Source organism: Acanthopagrus latus, chromosome 5, assembly GCF_904848185.1.
Source record: "Acanthopagrus latus isolate v.2019 chromosome 5, fAcaLat1.1, whole genome shotgun sequence".
NCBI lineage: Eukaryota > Metazoa > Chordata > Actinopteri > Spariformes > Sparidae > Acanthopagrus > Acanthopagrus latus.
In genome coordinates, this window is record NC_051043.1 from 13,890,315 (window position 1) to 13,910,373 (window position 20,059).

General features: G+C 40.7%; 2 protein-coding genes across 2 annotated transcripts in view; one reads left to right on the forward strand and one right to left on the reverse strand.

The window, feature by feature from the left end:
• Window positions 1-553: 553 nt before the first annotated feature.
• On the reverse strand, window positions 554-6,673 carry LOC119019230 (peptidyl-prolyl cis-trans isomerase C). The gene is made up of 6 exons (XM_037097629.1): window positions 6,425-6,673; window positions 5,277-5,390; window positions 4,706-4,799; window positions 4,278-4,345; window positions 3,956-4,072; window positions 554-2,949 (listed from the first exon to the last, which is right to left on the reverse strand). Exons 1-6 carry the CDS (start codon window positions 6,527-6,529, stop codon window positions 2,821-2,823), a joined length of 627 nt encoding a protein of 208 aa, XP_036953524.1. The 5' UTR covers window positions 6,530-6,673; the 3' UTR covers window positions 554-2,820.
• prdm6 (PR domain containing 6) overlaps window positions 2,842-20,059 on the forward strand; it is a 109,419-nt gene continuing 92,201 nt past the window's right edge. The window contains exons 1-3 of the mRNA XM_037097627.1: window positions 2,842-2,975; window positions 3,922-4,075; window positions 17,033-17,775. Coding sequence (XP_036953522.1) covers window positions 4,023-4,075; window positions 17,033-17,775 — 796 coding nt within the window. The 5' untranslated portion in view covers window positions 2,842-2,975; window positions 3,922-4,022. The remainder of the gene's footprint in view (window positions 2,976-3,921; window positions 4,076-17,032; window positions 17,776-20,059) is intronic.

Sequence of the window (20,059 nt, forward strand, 5' to 3'; positions counted from 1 at the left end):
AATCATGGTTAGGCTTGTAGTTTCTAGAGGGGCAGTGTATGGAAATCGATCAGTTGTATCCAAAGCACAATCCGGCTTACCCAAAGCGATCACACTGTTTGAAAATCATTATATCAAGCTTTGGGTCCCCGAGAGACAGACCAGCAAGTTGATCAGAACCTGCTAAATAAACAGTCCTTCTCATGAGGTGAAACAAGGCCAAAGGCTTGCAATAGGCTAAGTTTGAGATTTATGACAGCAACAGAAGATTGTAAGTAACGTTTGAACATGAATATCTTGTCCTTGTATCATATTACATTGTACTTTTTTAAAAAACTTTTTTTGGAATCAAGGTTGTAAATCATGTGCTGCAGAAATCGCTCATTAAACTGCATTACTATGGAGACCGAGAGGACAGGATAAAATCTAGGTTAATCTATCTGTAACACGGTGTGGCCATTGGCTGATTTGACAGGGATCACCTGAGGGTTGCACTGAGCAACTGGTAGATGATGGAAAAAAAAGAAATAGGCCAGAGACGTATCCAAGGAAACCAAAATAACTGCACACTGTCTGAGATTGTTTAGCAACAGCATATTGTTTATTGTAGAAAATACACTTGTTGGCACTCTTCTTGTTCCGCTGTTGTTTTACAAATCATGAAAACAGAACTTCTGATATGTTTGCTACTAAAGAGGTTCTGAACGCTGCATCGACTTCAGTGAGGAATATCAGTTATAACTATAATGCTACCGTGACAGTTTGGGGTTGACTGAAATCACAACATTTAAAAGAACAGCGACAAAAGATTAAATATTAACAGTCAGGTGAGTTCACTGACCCGATGACAGTCAGCAACGACACACCTCCCAACATAAAGCACAACATTTGATATCATTGTTGAGAGGGCAGCAACACTATTAACAGAACATTTTCCTCCTGTGCAATTTGTGCTGTAGTTTTTGCATAATGCATCAGAGGGAAAATATACTTATACTTGGTGTAATCAGGATGTGAACACAAATTTTCATTTTCCGAGATGGAGTGATAACAAATCATTAGAAAGTGCTAAAATGGCATATGACACTTGCTGCGCAGTTTTTTTTTTGCATATGTCTATGAACAGATCCTGGAGTACTGATTTGATGCATAGAAAGTGCGAGCACATTTGGCAAATAAGGAATGATTTGGCAATAAGAGATTGAATGAGGAGCTACATCGTTGTTCAAGTGCAAGTTTCCATGATATATGTCATGTTAGAGTCACAGTTCATTGTTAAGCTATAATGATGCTAACCGGCACCATCCACTAAATATGCAACTATGCTAACGTATAAAACCGTTAGCATGAACCACAGTGAACCTGATAAATACTGAACACAGGATATCAAACTGACACCACGCCTCTGTGAATACAATGTCACTGTGAGCTGGAAACCTAATATCTCCGTAGTTTTGGTAGTTTTATTATGTATAGAGGAGGTACTTCTACAAGGAGTATGTCACAAATCAACACCACGTAAATGGATCAAAGAATCAACCTTTGCTTTATCGTATTACCTTATAAGTAATTCATATTCCTTGGTTTCATATAAACTTTGTTTTCCCTTTGCACATATGTCTGCCACTGGGCTTGAAGTCTCCCAAGAAAATCATGTTGATTACTGAGTGGATAAACTTGTGTGTTTATCCTTTGTTGTTGGTAGTTGCTAATACCATAAAAGTTGTCTTTGTGACAGCGGCACCAACAAAGTTCTATGTTTGTGAGTCCAGACTGTTAAGTTTCTTCATTACTGAAATTAGTTTTAAACATTTCAGTGCTGCAAAAGTGGTCATTTTGGAGATATTAGGTTTTCACCTAAGCATAGAGAATAGTATGAAATGGCGACACATCTGTGTCCCGTTACTATCTGTGATGAATTACACAATGTGACTGTTAAAGTGGATGTTTCAAATATGCCACAGAGTCATTTTTCAGAAAGATGATAAAAAATCTTCCCTCCCCTCACAGGCAATTGTATCACTGGGTGATATGATCTGTTAATGACTTAATAAAAATATTTCCTCTCTTCCCTTTTTCTTTTGTTTTCTTGATGTTTTTCTCATCTCCATGCAGCAGAAATCGATCAGAAGTCAAGTTCACTTGTTCGATGTCGAAGGACTGTTGCTGACTAGTGTTTGTTAGCATTATCTGTCATTTTACAACTAATGGTATGCTAACATAGCTTGTGAACATGTTAACTTTCAGGATACAATGATTCATTTCCATGCTGGCTTGCTCATAAAGCTGGTTATTGAACCTCAGTAGGGTTTCTTACCAACCAAATGGTGTCTACAGCACTGACTACTGAAAACATTAAAATATTTAAAGATGACCTTGAATGCCTGTTGAGATTATTACTTTTGTTTACACTTTGATCAAATGTTTCCTGACTGAAATCATAATTTTTCATCTGTATTGTACTCCGGGCAACGTTGTTGTACAACTTGACTTATGTGAAGACAAAATGTTTCTATAAAACTTTTATGTTTTATAGAAAAGAAAAAAAAGTGCTTATATTCCTTAAAATTCAAAATTATAAAGATTTTGTAACAATAGTAAAATCAATACCACTATCATCCTCGGTGAGTTTAAATAAAGGCAAATAAATATAAATATTGTTTCAGCCCCATTATAAATCAATTATAAACAATAGCCAGCCCTAGTTTCAGGCATGTTAGTGTCAGCATGTTAACATGCAAAAGTTATAATATGAGAAAGTGAATTTGGCTGCAAACTGGACTTCTGATTGATCACCAACACATAATAATCACATCCTGTCTTTGCTCCTAACAGAGGCATTTACCAGCCCTCCACCTCCACCACGAAGGGCTCTTTGACGGGGATCCTGCCGCTGTTGACGATCACACACTCGGTGTACGGCAGGTTCCTGTCGTTGGTGTCCTGAAGCTCGATGGTGTGAACCACAGCCTGCCAGAGGAGACGGACAGAAACAGGTTAGATACGCTCAGTACAGAAGGACAAGATTCACATCTTATCAGCAGGTTTATTATAGGAGATTATTTGTAACAAGCAGCACTGTTTATCTCTCCAGAGCTGCACGGTCCTGAGTGAGTTATCCTCCTTGTACAATGTCCTGTTGTGTATAAACACTTTAATCGAATGCACTTTAAAATCTTTGTTTTGCTCCTCTTTAACTTTAGGATCAACATCACTAACAAGTTTAAATGAATATAAAATCCAAAATTCTTCTTTCAGGCTGCTTGAATATTTCCTCCTGTTAAACCTCCATTTTTCAACTAACTATTTGTTTTAGTCATCGATGGATGCTCAGCAGGTCGGAAGTTCAGCATTCTAAGAAAACAATGTTTCTTTCTATTATTTTACTGGCAGTTATGGGCATATTTATAGACAACAGTATTTGTATTAGCTGAGTGAATGGAATATTTTGTTTATTAACTTTCCAGGCGTCATGCACTTGTATTGCTTAGAGGCCGGTGGTTGGATATTCCAGCTAGGACATACTGATCTCGGAGTTTGACTGGAATGCACCATTAGACTTCAAAAAGGCTGTAGTTAATGAATGGCGATGAAATAAATGTTGGATGAAAAAAAAAAAAATGTGGAGCTTTCAGATGTAAATTGTCACTCAAATTTATAATTTGAAACCGACTAAAATCTTCATGATGCAAGTAAATCTTGTATCCAAATTTTTTATAAACTCTTAATTTATCTCCTCCATCCTAACCTTTCCCTTCCTGGACTGCTTTCAGAACAATGAAGCAGACAGACCTCATGTGGATACCTTTTTCTTCTCAGTAGTTTGGATTGAATACATAAACTGTTGGGTTTGTTTGTGCGATAATTTATGTCCTATGAATCCACGGTCAAAATCAAACCACATGTAGCAACAAACTTTAACAAGGATATATATTCATGCAGCAGATTTATGGAAAGCGTCTGAGGTTCCACCCACCATCCCGTCCAGGACTTTGCCAAATACCACGTGCTTCCCATCCAGCCACGGTGCTCTGGTAGCCAGGATGAAGAACTGTGATCCATTGGTGTCAGGACCAGCGTTCGCCATACTCACCTGGTATGAACACACACACACGATTCTCCATTTCATGCACCGTGTCATCACCAATTTTGTCTGCTTTTATACAAAGGTATTTGGTCAACGAGCTGATCATCCAAAAAGTTAAAGCGAAGTCTAAAAAACATTCCACACATTCCACATATTCCTTTGCACTGAGTGTTATGCCAAAAAACGGAGATACAGACATGTGTTTGCTTACCCAGCCTGCTCCTAAATGCTTCAGTTTGAAGTTCTCATCTGCAAAAGTTGTTCCATAGATGCTGTGACCTGCATAGAAAAAAGGAATGTGGTCACTTCCATGAATGTGGTGAAAAAACCTGTGAAAGTCATACAAAGCTTTTTTACATCTCTAAGTTTCTTTCTAAACATTCTCTCTTCGGTGTGTGAGTGAAGTAAAAACTGATCTGCACGGCCTTTGAACACAGACTTTTGCACTTGACAGCTCTGCGTGATTAACAGAAGGTGTGCATGTAGGAGTATTTAGGTAGAAAAAAAGAGGTTTTGGAACACATTGAGGGGGATTTAGAGAAGTGGATTTGCAGGAGGAGTTTGCTTTTCACTCTCTGAATTTACTTCACAAGCCTGCAGAAAGGCTGTTAGCAGTTTCGTGTTGGGTCTCATTCCCACCTCCGGTTCCATCTCCAACTGTGAAGTCTCCTCCCTGGATCATGAAGTCCTTGATGACTCTGTGGAACTTTGTCCCTTTGTAGCCGTAACCTTTCTGCAGAGACACACAGGTCACTTACTGTATTTACTTACTGTAATTAGATGACAAGCAGAATATCTGAGCACACAGGAGATTGATTGATTGATTGATTGAGATTGAGATTGTTTTCTGGCAGAAATTAATGTCGACCGCATACGGTGAATGAATAAATGTAATAATCATGCATTGAATTTAACTGTCAAACATACAATTTCATTTTGATATATTTCATTTATAAAATGACACCTCATCTACAACACTGGCTAAAGATATGAAGGTCTTATTGTTAAATTTAGGGTAAACTTTCCTTATAAATACTCAGTTTTTTGAGAATGATAAAGAGTACTTTCAACTATTATATTATATATCCCAATAAATTACAGAGTTAAGGAGTTTATATAAATAAAATAAATGAGATGGGAGATTTGAGGCAGCCGTCAGAGCTACATGCTGTTGGAGGTGATGGTGTGTTTGTATACAGCATCAGCCTACCTCTCCGGTTGCCAGGGAAACAAAGTTACTGACAGTGAGCGGGACGACCTCCCCAAAAAGGCCGATGACGATCCGCCCGACCTCGTGACCCGCCACTGTGATGTCAAAAAACACCTGGGCACAGAAAGAGAGAGAGAGAGAGAGCGAGGCTGTCAATCAGTCAGAGGTGTGAGGTGACAAAAACCTTTGAGTGTTTTTTCTACTTAAACTCCTTCACATATATATAGAGAAATGTCGAATTTGTAGTGTTGTTTGTAATGTTTTTTTTTTATCATCTCTTCGATTATCAACTCTTTAGTCAGGGAGCAATTTTTCGTGAAAGTAATGCAGTTACAGTTTCAAGCACTCAACCTTCGAGCACTTTGTTTTGGGGAAGAATTTAACTCAGAAGAGAGAGATCTTCATTACTCAACAGACAAACTGACCTTAAAGAACAACACAATTTCATACTGTTTTACTTTGTTTATATTTGGCGGACCCTGCCACATTTCTAGCTATAAACAGTGTTCTGGGGACCTTATTTTCTGCTGAGAACAGCTTGTTTATTCAGGCATGGAAAAATAAACATTTCTGATTTGTATTATCATATAACTTTTATCATTAATATAGTAACAATTCAAATTCTGAGTGTAAATTTCTTCTCCAAAACGACATAGTGCCCCTTTAAGTTACACCTTTTCACAATAAAAGCAGGTGTTGACATACTGGAGTTTCATTACACACGACTTGAGGCTGCTGCTGAATCACTGGATATAATTTCATATCAACTACGTGATGAATTAAACATAAGAGGCAGTGAAGACTGGATAGTACATTACATTAATAGAGAATGGAGGTCAGGGCCCGCAGGCAAACTGCACTGCGCATTAAGTCTAATCTGGATGGACACGTGTACAGCTGTGTGTGTGTGTGTGTGTGTGTGTGTGTGTGTGTGTGTGTGTGTGTGTGTGTATTCTTCAGTAAGATAAGTGCTTGTTTCCATGTTCCGGTCCAGTCCCGCTCACTCTCTGTGTGCGCACGCGTGCGTGTCCGTCCTGCGCGCCCGTTATTATCTACGGTCCGCGCGCACACACACAAGAAGCCGATGGGAGAGAAGGGACGCAGTTTTGGATTCATGCAAATAAATGCGGCAAAATCTCATCACCCACCTTCTCGGTGACTTTCGGTCCCCTACGTGGAGCCGCGCCGTACACCGACTGCAGACAGGAGGCTGAGAGGAGGAGGAGAGCGTGGAGGATCGTCCGGAGCTCCATCTTCACCCGGAAAGAGCGACGGCAGGCCTCTGCTGGGAGTAAATACGGCGAGGGGGGAGAGGAAGAAGAAGAAATCACAGCTAGTCACAGCTGGGAGGCTGGCCGGGAAACAGCGCTCTCAAGTCTGCTGCATCTGCAGACCACTCCCCCTATGGGCGGGACCTGGGTCAGAGCCCCGCCCACCGATGACAGGACAGGAGAGGTAGAGAAGAGGAAGTGGAAGATGAAGAGAAGGAGAGGAGAGGAAAAGAGGGAAAGAGGAGGGGTAACATCAAAGAAAGAAAGGATAAGTAAGAAGTAGATAATAGTATAAGTATAGGGGAGGAGACAAGGAGGAAGGAGAGGAAATAAGGAGACAACAGAAGGTAGGATGGTAAGAAGGTAAGACAGGAGAGGAGAGAATGAAAAGGGCAATAAAGAAAAAGACTAGGATGGCAGTCTATAGAGTGTGTACCTCCGCCAAGATTCAACAACTCCTGTGTTGTGTTAGCCTGCTCACAAACCAATAAAAAAACAAATAGACACCGGTGAAAACACAACCTCCATAGCGGAGATGATGAGAAGTAAAGAACAAGGGGGGAGAAGAGGAAAAGAATAAGAACAAAAAAACGGCTGCACGAGAAGAGCCAATAAAGTAAACATCTCATTAACTTTGAATATTTAACATGTAAATGATGTGTCCTGTATATCAGAGGCTTTGTGCTCAAAACAAAAGGATGGATTGAGACCCTCCGAAGAGTTTCATGCTAAGTATGAGGGGCTCATGAGACCAAATAAGAAACGTTCCTGCTGGACAACAGATTTGTCTCCAGCCTAAGTCAAACCAGCTCTGGATAAATAAAGGTTACCGGTGGTGTTTGTGTCGACCTTTAACACCCTGTGCTGGTTGCAGCGCTAACATCTGTGTGTTTGATCATTTGTAGTAACCAGCAGAATGTCACACCTGTCAGCCCGCAGAACACCTGGAGGAGCAGGTACTGGCAGAGAGAGGAAGTAAGCACAACATGCAGCTTTTATTATTACCATGAAAAGATGCTGAAGCTAAAAGTGGGCTGGATTAAAAAAAAAAAAAAAAAAAAGGTTTTAACAGTTTAAATGAATATATAGTTTTATATATTATTAAGTGTTTGCCAAGCTGCATCTGCATAAGCATCAATAGCAGTGCCCCCTGTCTGCTTGAGCATCTAACTTAGCTAATCAGCTAACAGCAGCTACAGTTAGCGGTCCGGACTGGGAGCTCAGAGTGGTTTTAGCAGACAGGACGGGCCAGGGCTAACAGGTTAGCACGCTAACTGAAGTAGAAATTTCTGCAACTCGATAAACAGATTATTTCAAATTGTCAACATTCTTATTTTTCTTATATATTGCTCATTCAAGCAATAAGTTAATTATATTAGATTGTGTTGTCACATTTTGTGCAGGTTTTATATTTTTGGATTTCTTTGAAAGTCAACAACTGCTAACAAAACTTTTTCTGATTGTAGTATTGTCCCTATTTTCAGATAACAACTTTTCTTTCCAGGAAATTTTAAGGGAATTACCTTTAGAATTAAAGGGGCTCTTTGTAGTTTTGGAGAAGAATTTTAATATTAACAATATTACTGAGGTAATATCTTAGGAGGTTTTATATATTTGTATATCTAACTATTATTTAAAATCACAAATGTCAGCTTTGGTCCTATATTCAATAACAGGAAAAGGATCTTTCCTTAGTCCTGATTGACAAACAAATGCATTTTCCAGCATGCACAGATCAATAATCAGCTGCAGCAGTTAGTTTTTAACAACAAACGGAGGGATAATGAAGTCCGTACAGACGGGTGTTACACATTTAAAACCCTTTACTGCATTAAAAACACCTCAGCTCAGCTCGGCTCGGCTTCAGCTGCAGGAAATAAAGCTGAAAAAGAGAATATAAGTCCCTGCTGAATACATGTCTATAGAGATGAATTATAATAGTCAGCCCGCCGTGACCTTAAAGCCACGGCCGGGACACACACACACACATACACACACACGCACACAGTTATCGGTCTCCTGTCAAAGCGGCCCGTCCATTCGTCTTTTCTTCCCGCCATCCGCTGAATTAATTAAGCAGAAATGTAAACGTTTTAATTGAATGTCAAAGCAGGACCGCAACAACATGCTGCTATGTAAATGAAAGTGACACTGCTTTAAACCTGTATGTTTATATATATATATATATATATATATATATATATATATATATATATATATATATATATATATACAAGAGGCTCACACACCAAGGTTATATGGGGGCTGTGCATGTATTTGTGTGTGTGTGTGTGTGTGTGTGTGTGTGTGTGTGTGTGTGTGTGTGTGTGTGTGTGTGTGTGTGTGTGTGTGAATTAACAGGGGACATGCCAACGCTTTTAATTGAATTACCATCAGTTATGTGCTAACTAACCCCTCATGGACTTAAACCAGCATGGCCTCATTTAGCACATAGTGGAAATGAACCCTTTAAACCTTCAATTTTCCTTTTAAAGGCGCCGTCACTGTTTTAACAGCTATTTAAATCAAAAAGAATATTCAGATCTATAGAGTAAGACTTCCGTGATGATGTCTTTTTGACACGTGCCGCATGGCTCGAGGAAACTGGTGTTTGTGATCGGACACAACAAAAGGACAAAGCGCTTCCTGCTTCGATGTCGGACGTAAAAATTGTGAAGCACGAGATCATCCAAGGAACGTCACCTCTTGGCAGCTGCGTCGTCACTGCTTTGCTGTGTGTCTGTGCACCATCAGCATCAAATGACAGAACGCTTCCGACACGACCACTTTGTGTTGCACTTAATAGTCTGCAGCGGAGCACAGATACATGACCAACATTTATAAAATCACTGGCCAAAACAATAGACATGACGTCTGGGTTTGGGTTACTTGTTGACAGCAGCAGTTTCTGCTCGGATGTAGCTCCAGTTCTGTATTGAGTGCTGTGTAACCATAGATATAAAATACATGTATAGATTTTTGAAATGTTATATATACGTGTAGAACATCTGCACTGTAAATGTCAGTAACCAGGGTAAACAGTCGAGCTGTAACCAGGGTCACGTAATGCTTCAGCTTATATGAACGTCGGTCGTGAGTCGGGTTTGAATGTAAAAAACAACAGAACGTCTGTCGAGTTTTGGTTGGGCTTGGTTATTGCTAGAACAGAAAACTGTGAGCTGAGCCACAGTCTAGTCTGCCACCATGCTAGCAGCTCTGTGAGGATGTACTTAGGCCCGGCGAGAGAAACTTTATGAAGAGTGTGTGTGAATCAAAATTTCACGACAATCTGTCCAATGGTTGCGGGACTATTTCAATGTGAAGTAACGTGCCCACTAACCCGGGACATTTTTAGAGCCACTAACATAGATAAATAGTCAAACCTGCACAGCTGAGTTTCAATCAACATCTGCCTTTATCGTGTTAATAATCTCATTTTAACTTTCTCTTTATGTTGAATATGAAGCTCTTGTGAGCGTAAACAGCAGCTCTGCAGTGGTCTCACATGCAGGAATACACTGCTTTGCTAAATGAACTCTTGTTAATATTGTGTTTTTTCTTTTCCTGCAGCCGTCTAAATAATTAGCTTTTGTTGTAGAAAATGATGAATTTGGGCAGTTAATTTATTGATCGGCCGGCTCCTCCGATGTGCTTTGCTTTAGAAAGCCATTAATCAATGGATGAAAACACCTAATTCTCCTCCTGCTCGCCTTTTTTTCCCCTTTTTTCTTTCCTTTCTGTATGCTTTTCAGTCTCAAACAGAGGATCCCCAGCCACGATGCGGGGAAGAACTGTAATTATGGACTTATTATGATGATGGTGAGGTGGGAAAATAATTGTTTATGTGCATTTAAAACAAGCTGGCTCATAAATACAAATACTTAAAAAGCGGTTAAAAAAAACAGCAACAAACAGCAGAGACCAAAGCTGTAGATTTGTGGGGAGTTAAGGCGATGTATGTGAGAAAAAGCAAATTAATTCCATTTTTCAGCCACCTATTTACATAAGGTTGTTCCCCCTGCTTGTTTGAATTGTGTGTAAATACTTTAAATATAAAAAATGAGACCAGTTTAATCAAAATCTACCTCCACATGAAAATACAGTCAATCAGTGTCTCATTTTATTTTACGTCATACAAATATGTGAATTTGTTGAGCGAATGCTAAATATTTTATTTTAAATTCACTCATCGATGCAAGTAGGAAGACGTTTCACCCTCTGTATAAATAGCAAATGTGGGTCAAAGTCAATATAAAAAAAACTTGAACTTATTCTTTAACCCTTTTCTATTCCTCTAGTCTTTTTTTGTATCTTTTTGTAAAGAGGAAGTTAAAATGTTGTCTGAAATCATTCATTTGACTCAAACACGAACGATTCACATTTGAAGATGGACGTCTTTCTGTATTCAATTTCTGGTGATGACAGAATGATTTTTTTCATGCTTCATGACCTCTGTTCACTGATCTCGTCTACGTACAATCCCAGGACATCTTATCTTTAACTGCATCACATGTTTAAAGATTGTAAAATAAATGCTTTGCAAATTAGAAATTGAATGAGTTCCTATATACCCTAAAAATAAATAAATAGATAAATAAAAGAAGAAGAAGCAGTCTTTCCTTTTGAGGATATTTGAACATTTGACTTTTTAATTGAAACTTTTATCTTTAATTTCAGTTCTTTCTTGGCTTCTGTCTTTGTTGTTGAGACCATATGAACTGATTACTTCTTTTATTTCTTAGCTCTATATGTTGTATAGGCTAGAATACAGTACATCCCAGAAAAATACCCTCTGATTCTTGTCATTTTAACTGAGAAGTCATTCTCTAGAGATGGTCAGCAGGGACCGAAACATTCATTTAATGTACAGATTCAGTAACTGTCATGAGTGCAAGAGCAGCGTGAAGGAACACATCCATTATTTTAGCTGTTCTGTACTACAGACATGGCTCTAGGAATGGCAGTGAGTGAATGGTTGGTCCAACACTTTGTCCTGACTGAATAATCAAGAATGCATTTCTTAATGTGTCAAAATCAGAGAGACTGTTAGTTTATGATCAATATATTTACTCTCTGAGACTCCAAGGATTTCTAAAGAATTTGATGTTTAATGGCCCAAATCAAAGACTGAAGTTAATCAGGGACACTTGACAGTTTGCAGAGATTTGCAGAAAGCACAGCACCGTCATGTGTCATCCTATACGATGCAGCTGCCCATTTTTTCTCCACAATAATAGAAATGTCTAAATTCATCAAAGAAAGTAAAACAAACAAACAAACAAACATGACAGTGAACAAGAACAATTTCAAGTCTCCTAATTGGGTTGAAAGTTTAGATGCAGGTTGTCCTCAACATGTGATAAACTGCCGGAGTCAGAATATTTATAATCAGTCAGCTAGTGTCTTTAATATTGTTTTCACCATATATGATTATAGCCATGCAGACGTCTAGTGCGAAGTGATTGGATGTGAGGTCTTGTGATGCCAGAGCGACGAAGGAATGTCTACCAGCTATGAGGACCATAAAATTTGCTAAAAAAGGAACTAAAGACGTATAAGTGGACCGAGGGCCCATTCCACTTCCTTTAATGTCAAAAACTGTTTCATAGTTCTGTTTTACTGTTGTTGCACAGTACAGGATTGCACAATGATATGCAGTTTTAGCTCACTCCACGTGCTCCAACGTCACACTAAAGGATGGACATAAGACATGAAAAATATATAAGGAAGATGTAAAGTTATAGATGCATATGCAGAAAAAAACCCCAATATACATATACAATGTAGGCAAAAAATATAACAGCCTAGTATGTAGTGCAAGTGGGAAATACCTTTTAAATGTCTTCACAGTAAATTTTAAAGTAACATTAAACTAATTCACAGTCTTTTAGGTGAAAAAAATATGAGTTACCAACTGGAGAAGGTGGGATTCGAACTCCCAACCCTGTGACTCCCCAATGGCTACCGTCGACCCTGAACTTGTTCTTCAGCCAATCAGATGGCCTGTTGTTGCTCCACATTCCTCTGCGCTGAAAAAGTCGCTTTAAGCCGACAAGAGTTCATTTTCAGACGCTTATGTTTGTGTTTTTGTTCGTTATCAATCCACCAGAGGTCCCGAGGATGACAAATGGGCCCTGTCAGGGCAACGCCAGTCATAACAACACACGCACACACACACACACGCACACACACACACACACACACACACATGCATTTATGTTTTCAGGCATACTAGCTGATGTTCTTATCCACAGCTTACAATGACTGATATATGTACATGTACTGTATGCCTTACATGCCTTGTGTGTGTGTGTATGTGTCTGTAAGAGCTTGGGTGCGTGTGTGTGCGTGCGTGCGTGTGTGTGCGTGCATGAGTTGTAGACGGGTGGGAAAGTTCGAGGTCGTGGATAACAAGGCAGACCCATAACACAATGAGCTTGGTTGTAATCTGTCTTATCTGCACACACCACACACACACACACACACACACACACTGAACTAAAGTGAGAGGGTGATAAAGAAACTGAGGTGAGCTGACAGTAGGACGACCACCTACAAGACCAGCACTAATTATTATGTTTTCATGATAATGTTAGCTGCAGCGCCGACAAAACGTGTTCGGAAGATGAATGAATAGAGAGAAGAAGAGACTCCTGCTGACACCCACTCTACTCTAACACAACTACTGCAAGTTACAGATGTCTAAATCTTTTCATTTCATTGGAACAGTGGTGGAAATTAACTAAGTACAGTTACTCAATAACTGTACTTGGGTACAGACTTATTTCACTTCCATATTTCCATTGTCTGTTACCTTTATATTCCTACACCACTACATCTTGGAACAAGTGTTTTACTTTTTACTCCAATTCATTTGTATGAAAGTTACTTTTTGGATTACAATTTCTTATACCGCTCCTGTCCAGTACAACATGCATCTCCAAATGTGTTGATTTGGACAATGAATGTGAAAAACTGAAGGATTAAAGGGGCTCTGTCAAAAGTTTAAATTAGTGTAGTCCATTTCTAAACTTATGTTAGCTATGGTCGCTCCCTTTTAGCTAAGCAGACACTGGCACCCAAACATGGCGCTCGAGAATGTGCGTAAAGTCAAATCCTTTGGACTGACAACAAAGATCTGGCCTGTCATCGAAAGTCCGTCACAAAGAAATCCATGATCCAGCAGCATTAAACAGGCTTGTAAAGGAAACGAAGATGTCTAATTTTTCACGTCATGTTATAATCCGCTCACATATGGCCAATAAAAAACTGATATCAATATATTAAAATTGCTACAAATTGTTTCATAGAGCCTCTCAGATAATACACATTTTAAAAACTACTCCATAGAGATATGGTCAACCTACAGCTTTGACAGGAGTTGATGGGACAATAAATTGTGCTATCTTGTCCTATTTACAGCAAAGCAAATGAAGTGGCTAATCATGGGTGTATTATACATCATTCTTGTGAACTGACCGTTACAGTAGCTAACTAAGTAGTCTGGAGTCTTTTTCACCATGAAAGTATAATAGACCTGGATAAGAGGGCGCTGCTCAGCTTTGCTTCCAATTTTGCCCGGTGGTCACTCATGGTACTGCAGCTTAAACATCCCCATCAGCCCAAAAGGCATTTTCTGTATAGACCATCAATATAAAAGAAACATGTTAAGCTGTTGACAGGACACCTCCAACTACAAACATGTCAGTTGTGACTCTTTCCATTAAACATTTTTGATCTATATGGTTTTACAGTTTGAAAATGTCCCCAATGTTCGAGGAACAACACCAATACAACAACATAAAATAGGCCGATACCGTGGTGATTCCTCACCTACCCTACCCATCACCTCCTTACAGGTTGTGAAAGTCCACAAGCTCTGATTGGTCGGGGTTCCAACACATAATCTGCCACGTCTCGATTGACGAGTTGACCAGCTCAAAAGTCTAAACAATCGTGCAATAGGCTACGATCAGGGCGTTACGAAGGAGACTGAGTGTACAGTGCATTTTACAAACACAATTTCAGAGTTTGTTTATGTCTCATATGAGCAGGAATTGTTTTTACTGTGATATATACATAAAAAAAGACTTTCAAAATAAAATAAAAATATTTACTAGAGCCTAAACCTAAAGATAACAGTGACAGACCCAGTGTTCACTTGCAACTAACAGCAGATGAGTCAACAGTCAGACAGACAGACAGACACACACAGATTTGCATGGAGCCTGTTGCTCTGAACCATATGTGCATATTAGTGTCAATAAAGATAATTTGAATTGAGCTTAGCTGAATCTGGAGAACCAGAAGAGAGTGATGGAGAGAGAGAGAGAGAGAGAGAGAGAGAGAGAGAGAGAGAGAGAGAGAGAGAGAGAGAGAGAGAGAGAGAGAGAGAGAGAGAGAGTTTTGGGATGAGGATGGAGAAAAGAGAGCAGAGCAGAAAGGAAAGTGTGAGAGTGTGAAGAAAGAAACAGGGAGGAATAATACGCGTGAATTAAAGAGAGACAACGGGAGATAACGGAGAGAGAGAGGGGAGGGGTGAGAGCAGTGAGAGAGAGAGAGAGAGAGAGAGAGAGAGAGAGAGAGAGAGAGAGAGAGAGGCTCGCGCTGCAACCACTCCGGTAGTTTTGGCTCCGGAGACGCGCAGGACGCAGCGGACTGTCCTGACTCCCCTCGATGGTTCACCGCAGCCTGGAGGAGGGACAAACCTTCCACCGCTGTCCGGAAATCAGCGACAAGGAGCCGCGTAACACACTCTGACAGCAGTAAGCCTCAACTTCCACATTAACAAAAGAAAAAAAAAACGAAAAGAAAACAAAGAAAGAAAGCAACATCCCAGGAAACTCTGGGAGGACACAGCGGAGCGTCCAAGAGTCTCTACGGGCGGACCGCTGCCTCTGGTCGGCCACGGACAGTTCGCCGGACCGCCGATCTTGCTGGACTTAACCGGACCTATCTGTTAATTCTGATGAAACTTTTACTCACCGCCTGGTTTACATCGTAAACTAAGCTGAAGTGTGCCTGAGTGTTCGCGGGCAGTTTTTATTGCCTTTATTCGGCGCGGGGTTTTTTTGTGCTTGGCGTGCGTAAAAATCCGCGCTGAAACATCCATCCGTGACCGAGACAGCGGAGCAGAGCAGGGCTGAAGCGGAGGGTCAGCCAGGCTGAAGTCAGTTTACACTGAATGTTTTATTGGCTGTACACTTTATACACATTTATTGTCTGAGAAATAGTGCATAACCACTCTTTTTGTTGACTTTACTGCTCTTTTTTAAAAGGATGACGAAGAAAAACAGAATAAAACCGCATCGAGGTTTTTAAATAGACTCTTGTAAGTTTAAGTTTTCGGATGATGAGGCTGAAAACGCACGAGATGTTACGCTTTCTGAAAATATATTCCATTAATGGCTGGAGTTTGGGACTCCCATACCTTAAATTCTTGAAAATGTACCTTATCTAGTACTTTTAAAGACATAATCAGGTTCACTGCGGAATGAATTCATCCAGAAGAAAAGCAACCTGTGTCGATGTTAAACTCATCTTTTACAGCACGTTGATCAAATCCTCAAACTATCTGAATATTTCTTTTTAACAGAAGGACGCTGAGAAGTCGGTGTTCAACTTTTGTTTTGCAGAATAACATCTGTATTTTCTCATGAAACAACAGTGAAATCCTGCAGACTGAAACAGTAAAGCTGAATAAACTGATAAGGATCATCTTAAAATACCTGAAACATGAGCTCAGTGCCAGCTGATGAGCGTCGCACTCTCTTATTTGTATTTATTTGGTAAAGCAGATGTACATTGAAAGCCCAGTTTGAAGCCTGAAATATGAAGTCAAGCTGACTGACGGGGGAAACCAGGTGCAGTCAGACCCAGTTTAATGTGTAAAATGTAAATTCAACAAGATTAAAAAAAAAAAGATAATAATCAGGCCAAAAGACAAATTACCACTTTAAATATGAAGATTTTAAAAACTGGATGTGCTTTATTTTGGGGCTTTGGTGTATATTCAGTGTTGAACATTTTTTTGTTTTTAGCTCCACTCTACGCCTTCATTTGAATGTATTTAAGAGTTGGACATGTTTTAAATCATTCATAAAGATTTAGATTTTTATGTAATCCAAAATTGAAAAAAAAATTGAACATTTGAAGTAACATCATCAGATCGAGGAAAATGTGGACTTTACTAGCTGGAGGAGGTTAAACGTCCCGTGTGTGTTCAGGTAAATTTAAACACAGACAAACCAGGGATTCAGGGTAAAGCAACAAAAAACTTTCTTCAGTGGAAACACCTTAATGGAAAAAAAAGAACAGATTGACAGGTGACAGGTTGATTTATCTTGTGTTTAGGTTTAACTCCCTGTAACAGAAATCAAGTGAACAGATTTGACCCTCTGTGTCTCCCGTACACTCTGCTCTGACCTCTGTGTGTGTTTCGACGTTGATGGTTGACGCCTCACCCTCTCTGATCTCTCCACCCAGCGGCCTGCGGGCAGCCATGCTGAAGCCGGGCGACCCGAGCGGCTCGGCCTTCCTGAAGGTGGACCCGTCCTACCTGCAGCACTGGCAGCAGCTCTTCCCTCAGGCGCAGCTTAAGACTCCCCTGGCCCCACCGCCGCCTCCACCTGACCGCCTCTCCATCCCCATGGACAGCCTGCGCCCATCCCGGCTGCACAGCCACCTCCTGGCCTCCACACACTGCACCTCCTCTTCTTCTTCCACATCCTCCTCTTCAGCATCTTCTTCAGCAGCGGCGGCGGCGGCAGCAGCAGCAGCAGCAGCAGCAGCTCTCACCCCGTCCTCGTCCATCTCCATCACCACCTCGGCAGGGATCTCCCAGCTGCCTGTCCCCCAGCAGATAGCACTCTTCGGGCAGGCGTTGGCCCCAGTATGTGCTGGGCCTGGAGGACCTGGAGGAGGAGGAGGAGGAGGACCAGGAGGAGGAGGAGGAGGGGGAGACATGGTGGTGGTGGCCCCCCCGGAGAACCAGCAGGGTCACAACCCAGCGATGGGGCTTCTCCATCAGGCGAAAGAGCAGAGCTGTGGGGGGGTCGGCGTGGTGTCGTCCAGCGTGAAGAGCAGCATCGGCGGAGGGCTGGAGGACGGCGGCAAAGGTGTGACGGGCCGGTTCAAGCTGACGTCGGAGGAGCTGGACTACTACCTGTACGGACAGCAGAGGATGGAGATCATCCCTCTGAGCAACCACACCGGGGAGGTCAACAACCGTATGTACACACACACACACACACACTCACACAGCTACACACACTTATACACAGACTTGTCACTGCCACTGGAGTTCACTTGGAGTGTGTTTTGCCACGTTATTTGAAATTGGAAAGTGGAGAGGTGACAGGGAAAGGGAGGAAAATGAGGATGACAAGGACTCCTGCAGCTGCAGGTATTTCAGTCATCTGCACCACCAGGCCGCCCGGACGCCCCATGTGTGTTTACACATACCCCATTAGTGCAATATAATACTTGCACTTTATCCTGATTTTGACCTTTTTGCAGTTTAAATCTCCAAAATCATTTTGTAATACTCCTATAATTCTGTATAAATTCAGAGTGTCTGCAGCGTTCAGACGTGACTATGTTGTATATTTCGGTGGTGAGTGTAATGTTCTGACACTCAGTCGTAACTTGCCAATAATTTGACTGTTGCTGCTGCATAGTTCCATGATATTTCTTTAATCCCTCTGCTCTGTGTTCAGTGCTAAATAGTTACTTCAGTGCTTTATTCAACTCTTCTAACCGTTTATCATATTACAAGATCCTAATCCTAATTTTTTTCCAGAGTGTTTGTTTGATATATTCTCACAAACTAAAAAAAAAGAAGTGTTCATTCATTTGTTTAGCATTTTTAAATATGTTTAAATACAGTTAGTTGATACTAATCAATATTTATTTCAGTTAGTTGGTATTAATCAATATGTATTTCAGTGAGTTTTATTGGTGCTTTTCAAAATGTCTTTAAAAATGACTTTAAATCAGTGATGTAAAATAAAGTAAAACACAAATGAATAATTTACATACATTGTTCCCACGTTAAATCAAAATGTTCAGAAAATGTCCAACACTTTAAGATGTACTAAGCACTTTGAAATTCGCAATTTGTGATTTATTTAGTAATCAGAATTTAGTTTATAAGCAGCTGGAGATTATTCTGAGGGTTTTATTCATGAAACCAATTTTTCTTGGAAGTAGATTTATGTTTTTCAGTTGTTACAGTGTGTGCTTGACAGCTGCTGTGGACAGTAGGGGCTGCGGGAGGGTTCGGTGTTGGAGGGTCAGAGGTCAGAGGTCAGCAGCCTGGCCGGGGTCCAAACCCTCCGACAGCGCAGCAGCAGGCCTGCAGCTCAGAGTTAATATTAACCAGACCTCATTCAGATTTTTATAGAAAAAAGGCATCCTGGTTTGCACCTGTCTGCCTTCTTTTTTCTCCCACTTATGATTAATCTCTCTTACTTTCCAATCAAAGCGATCGATTAATTACATATTCGTTGCATTAAGGAGCGTTTTCCCCAATTCAGGACGGTTAAACACATCAAACGGCCCGTCAGAGGCGGTTAAACACACCGGAGTGTTTGTCCTCCTGTCTTCTTTCATCCTCTCCTCCTCGTCGTCTACTTAAATAAACTTAAACTTGTGCATTATTTTCACCTTATTTTCCATATCTAAACCTGCAGCGACATCGTAAAAAACACTTTTTATATTTTAGATAAATTCACCAAATTCATTCCTTTTACTTTTACTCTTTTACTAATTACTTTTATGTCTCAGTCCGCGTGCGCGCGTGTCTACGTGTCCGTGGGGTGTGTGGACAGATATCGACAGGGCACCGTCATGCGTGAAAGTCACACACACACACACACACACACACACACACACACACACACACACACACACACACACACACACACACATACGAGCACACCGCTGTCTTGTTCAAAATCTCCTCGATCGGGCGCAGAGGTGCGTTTGATCCGTGTCGTCGGAGTGTCCCGTTACGCACAAACGAAGTCCCCTCACACACACGGAGCAGGGGCGCAGCGGCCCGCGTGTTCGGTGTCAGGACACCACTAACACCGGCGTCCCGCTGAGCACGTGGCGCTCAAAGTGAAGTCTCGTGTCTGTCAGTGTGGGCCGTTCAAAGCGGATAATCAGAGAAAGAGGACCCCTCCGGAGACAATCCCTGTAATATTTCTGACTTTTTCATATATTTCATTCGCTTTTTCCCCTTATTTTTTCTCCGATGATATGTATTTATATTGCAGCGCTGTCTATGCTCTATCTTCCACAGAGCATCGGTATAATAAAATGATGAATACAGTTTGTTTGTTTTTTTTGTCTGAAAAGGAGATCTCAGAGGCTTATGTACTCATTAGGATCGAGTGCAGCTGCTATTTTACGAGTTCTGATTGATCTAATATTTAAAACGTTCTTTCGGGCATCATCGGTATAAATTGTGGTTATTTTCTAAGTTGGATTTGTTTTAAATATTCGCGT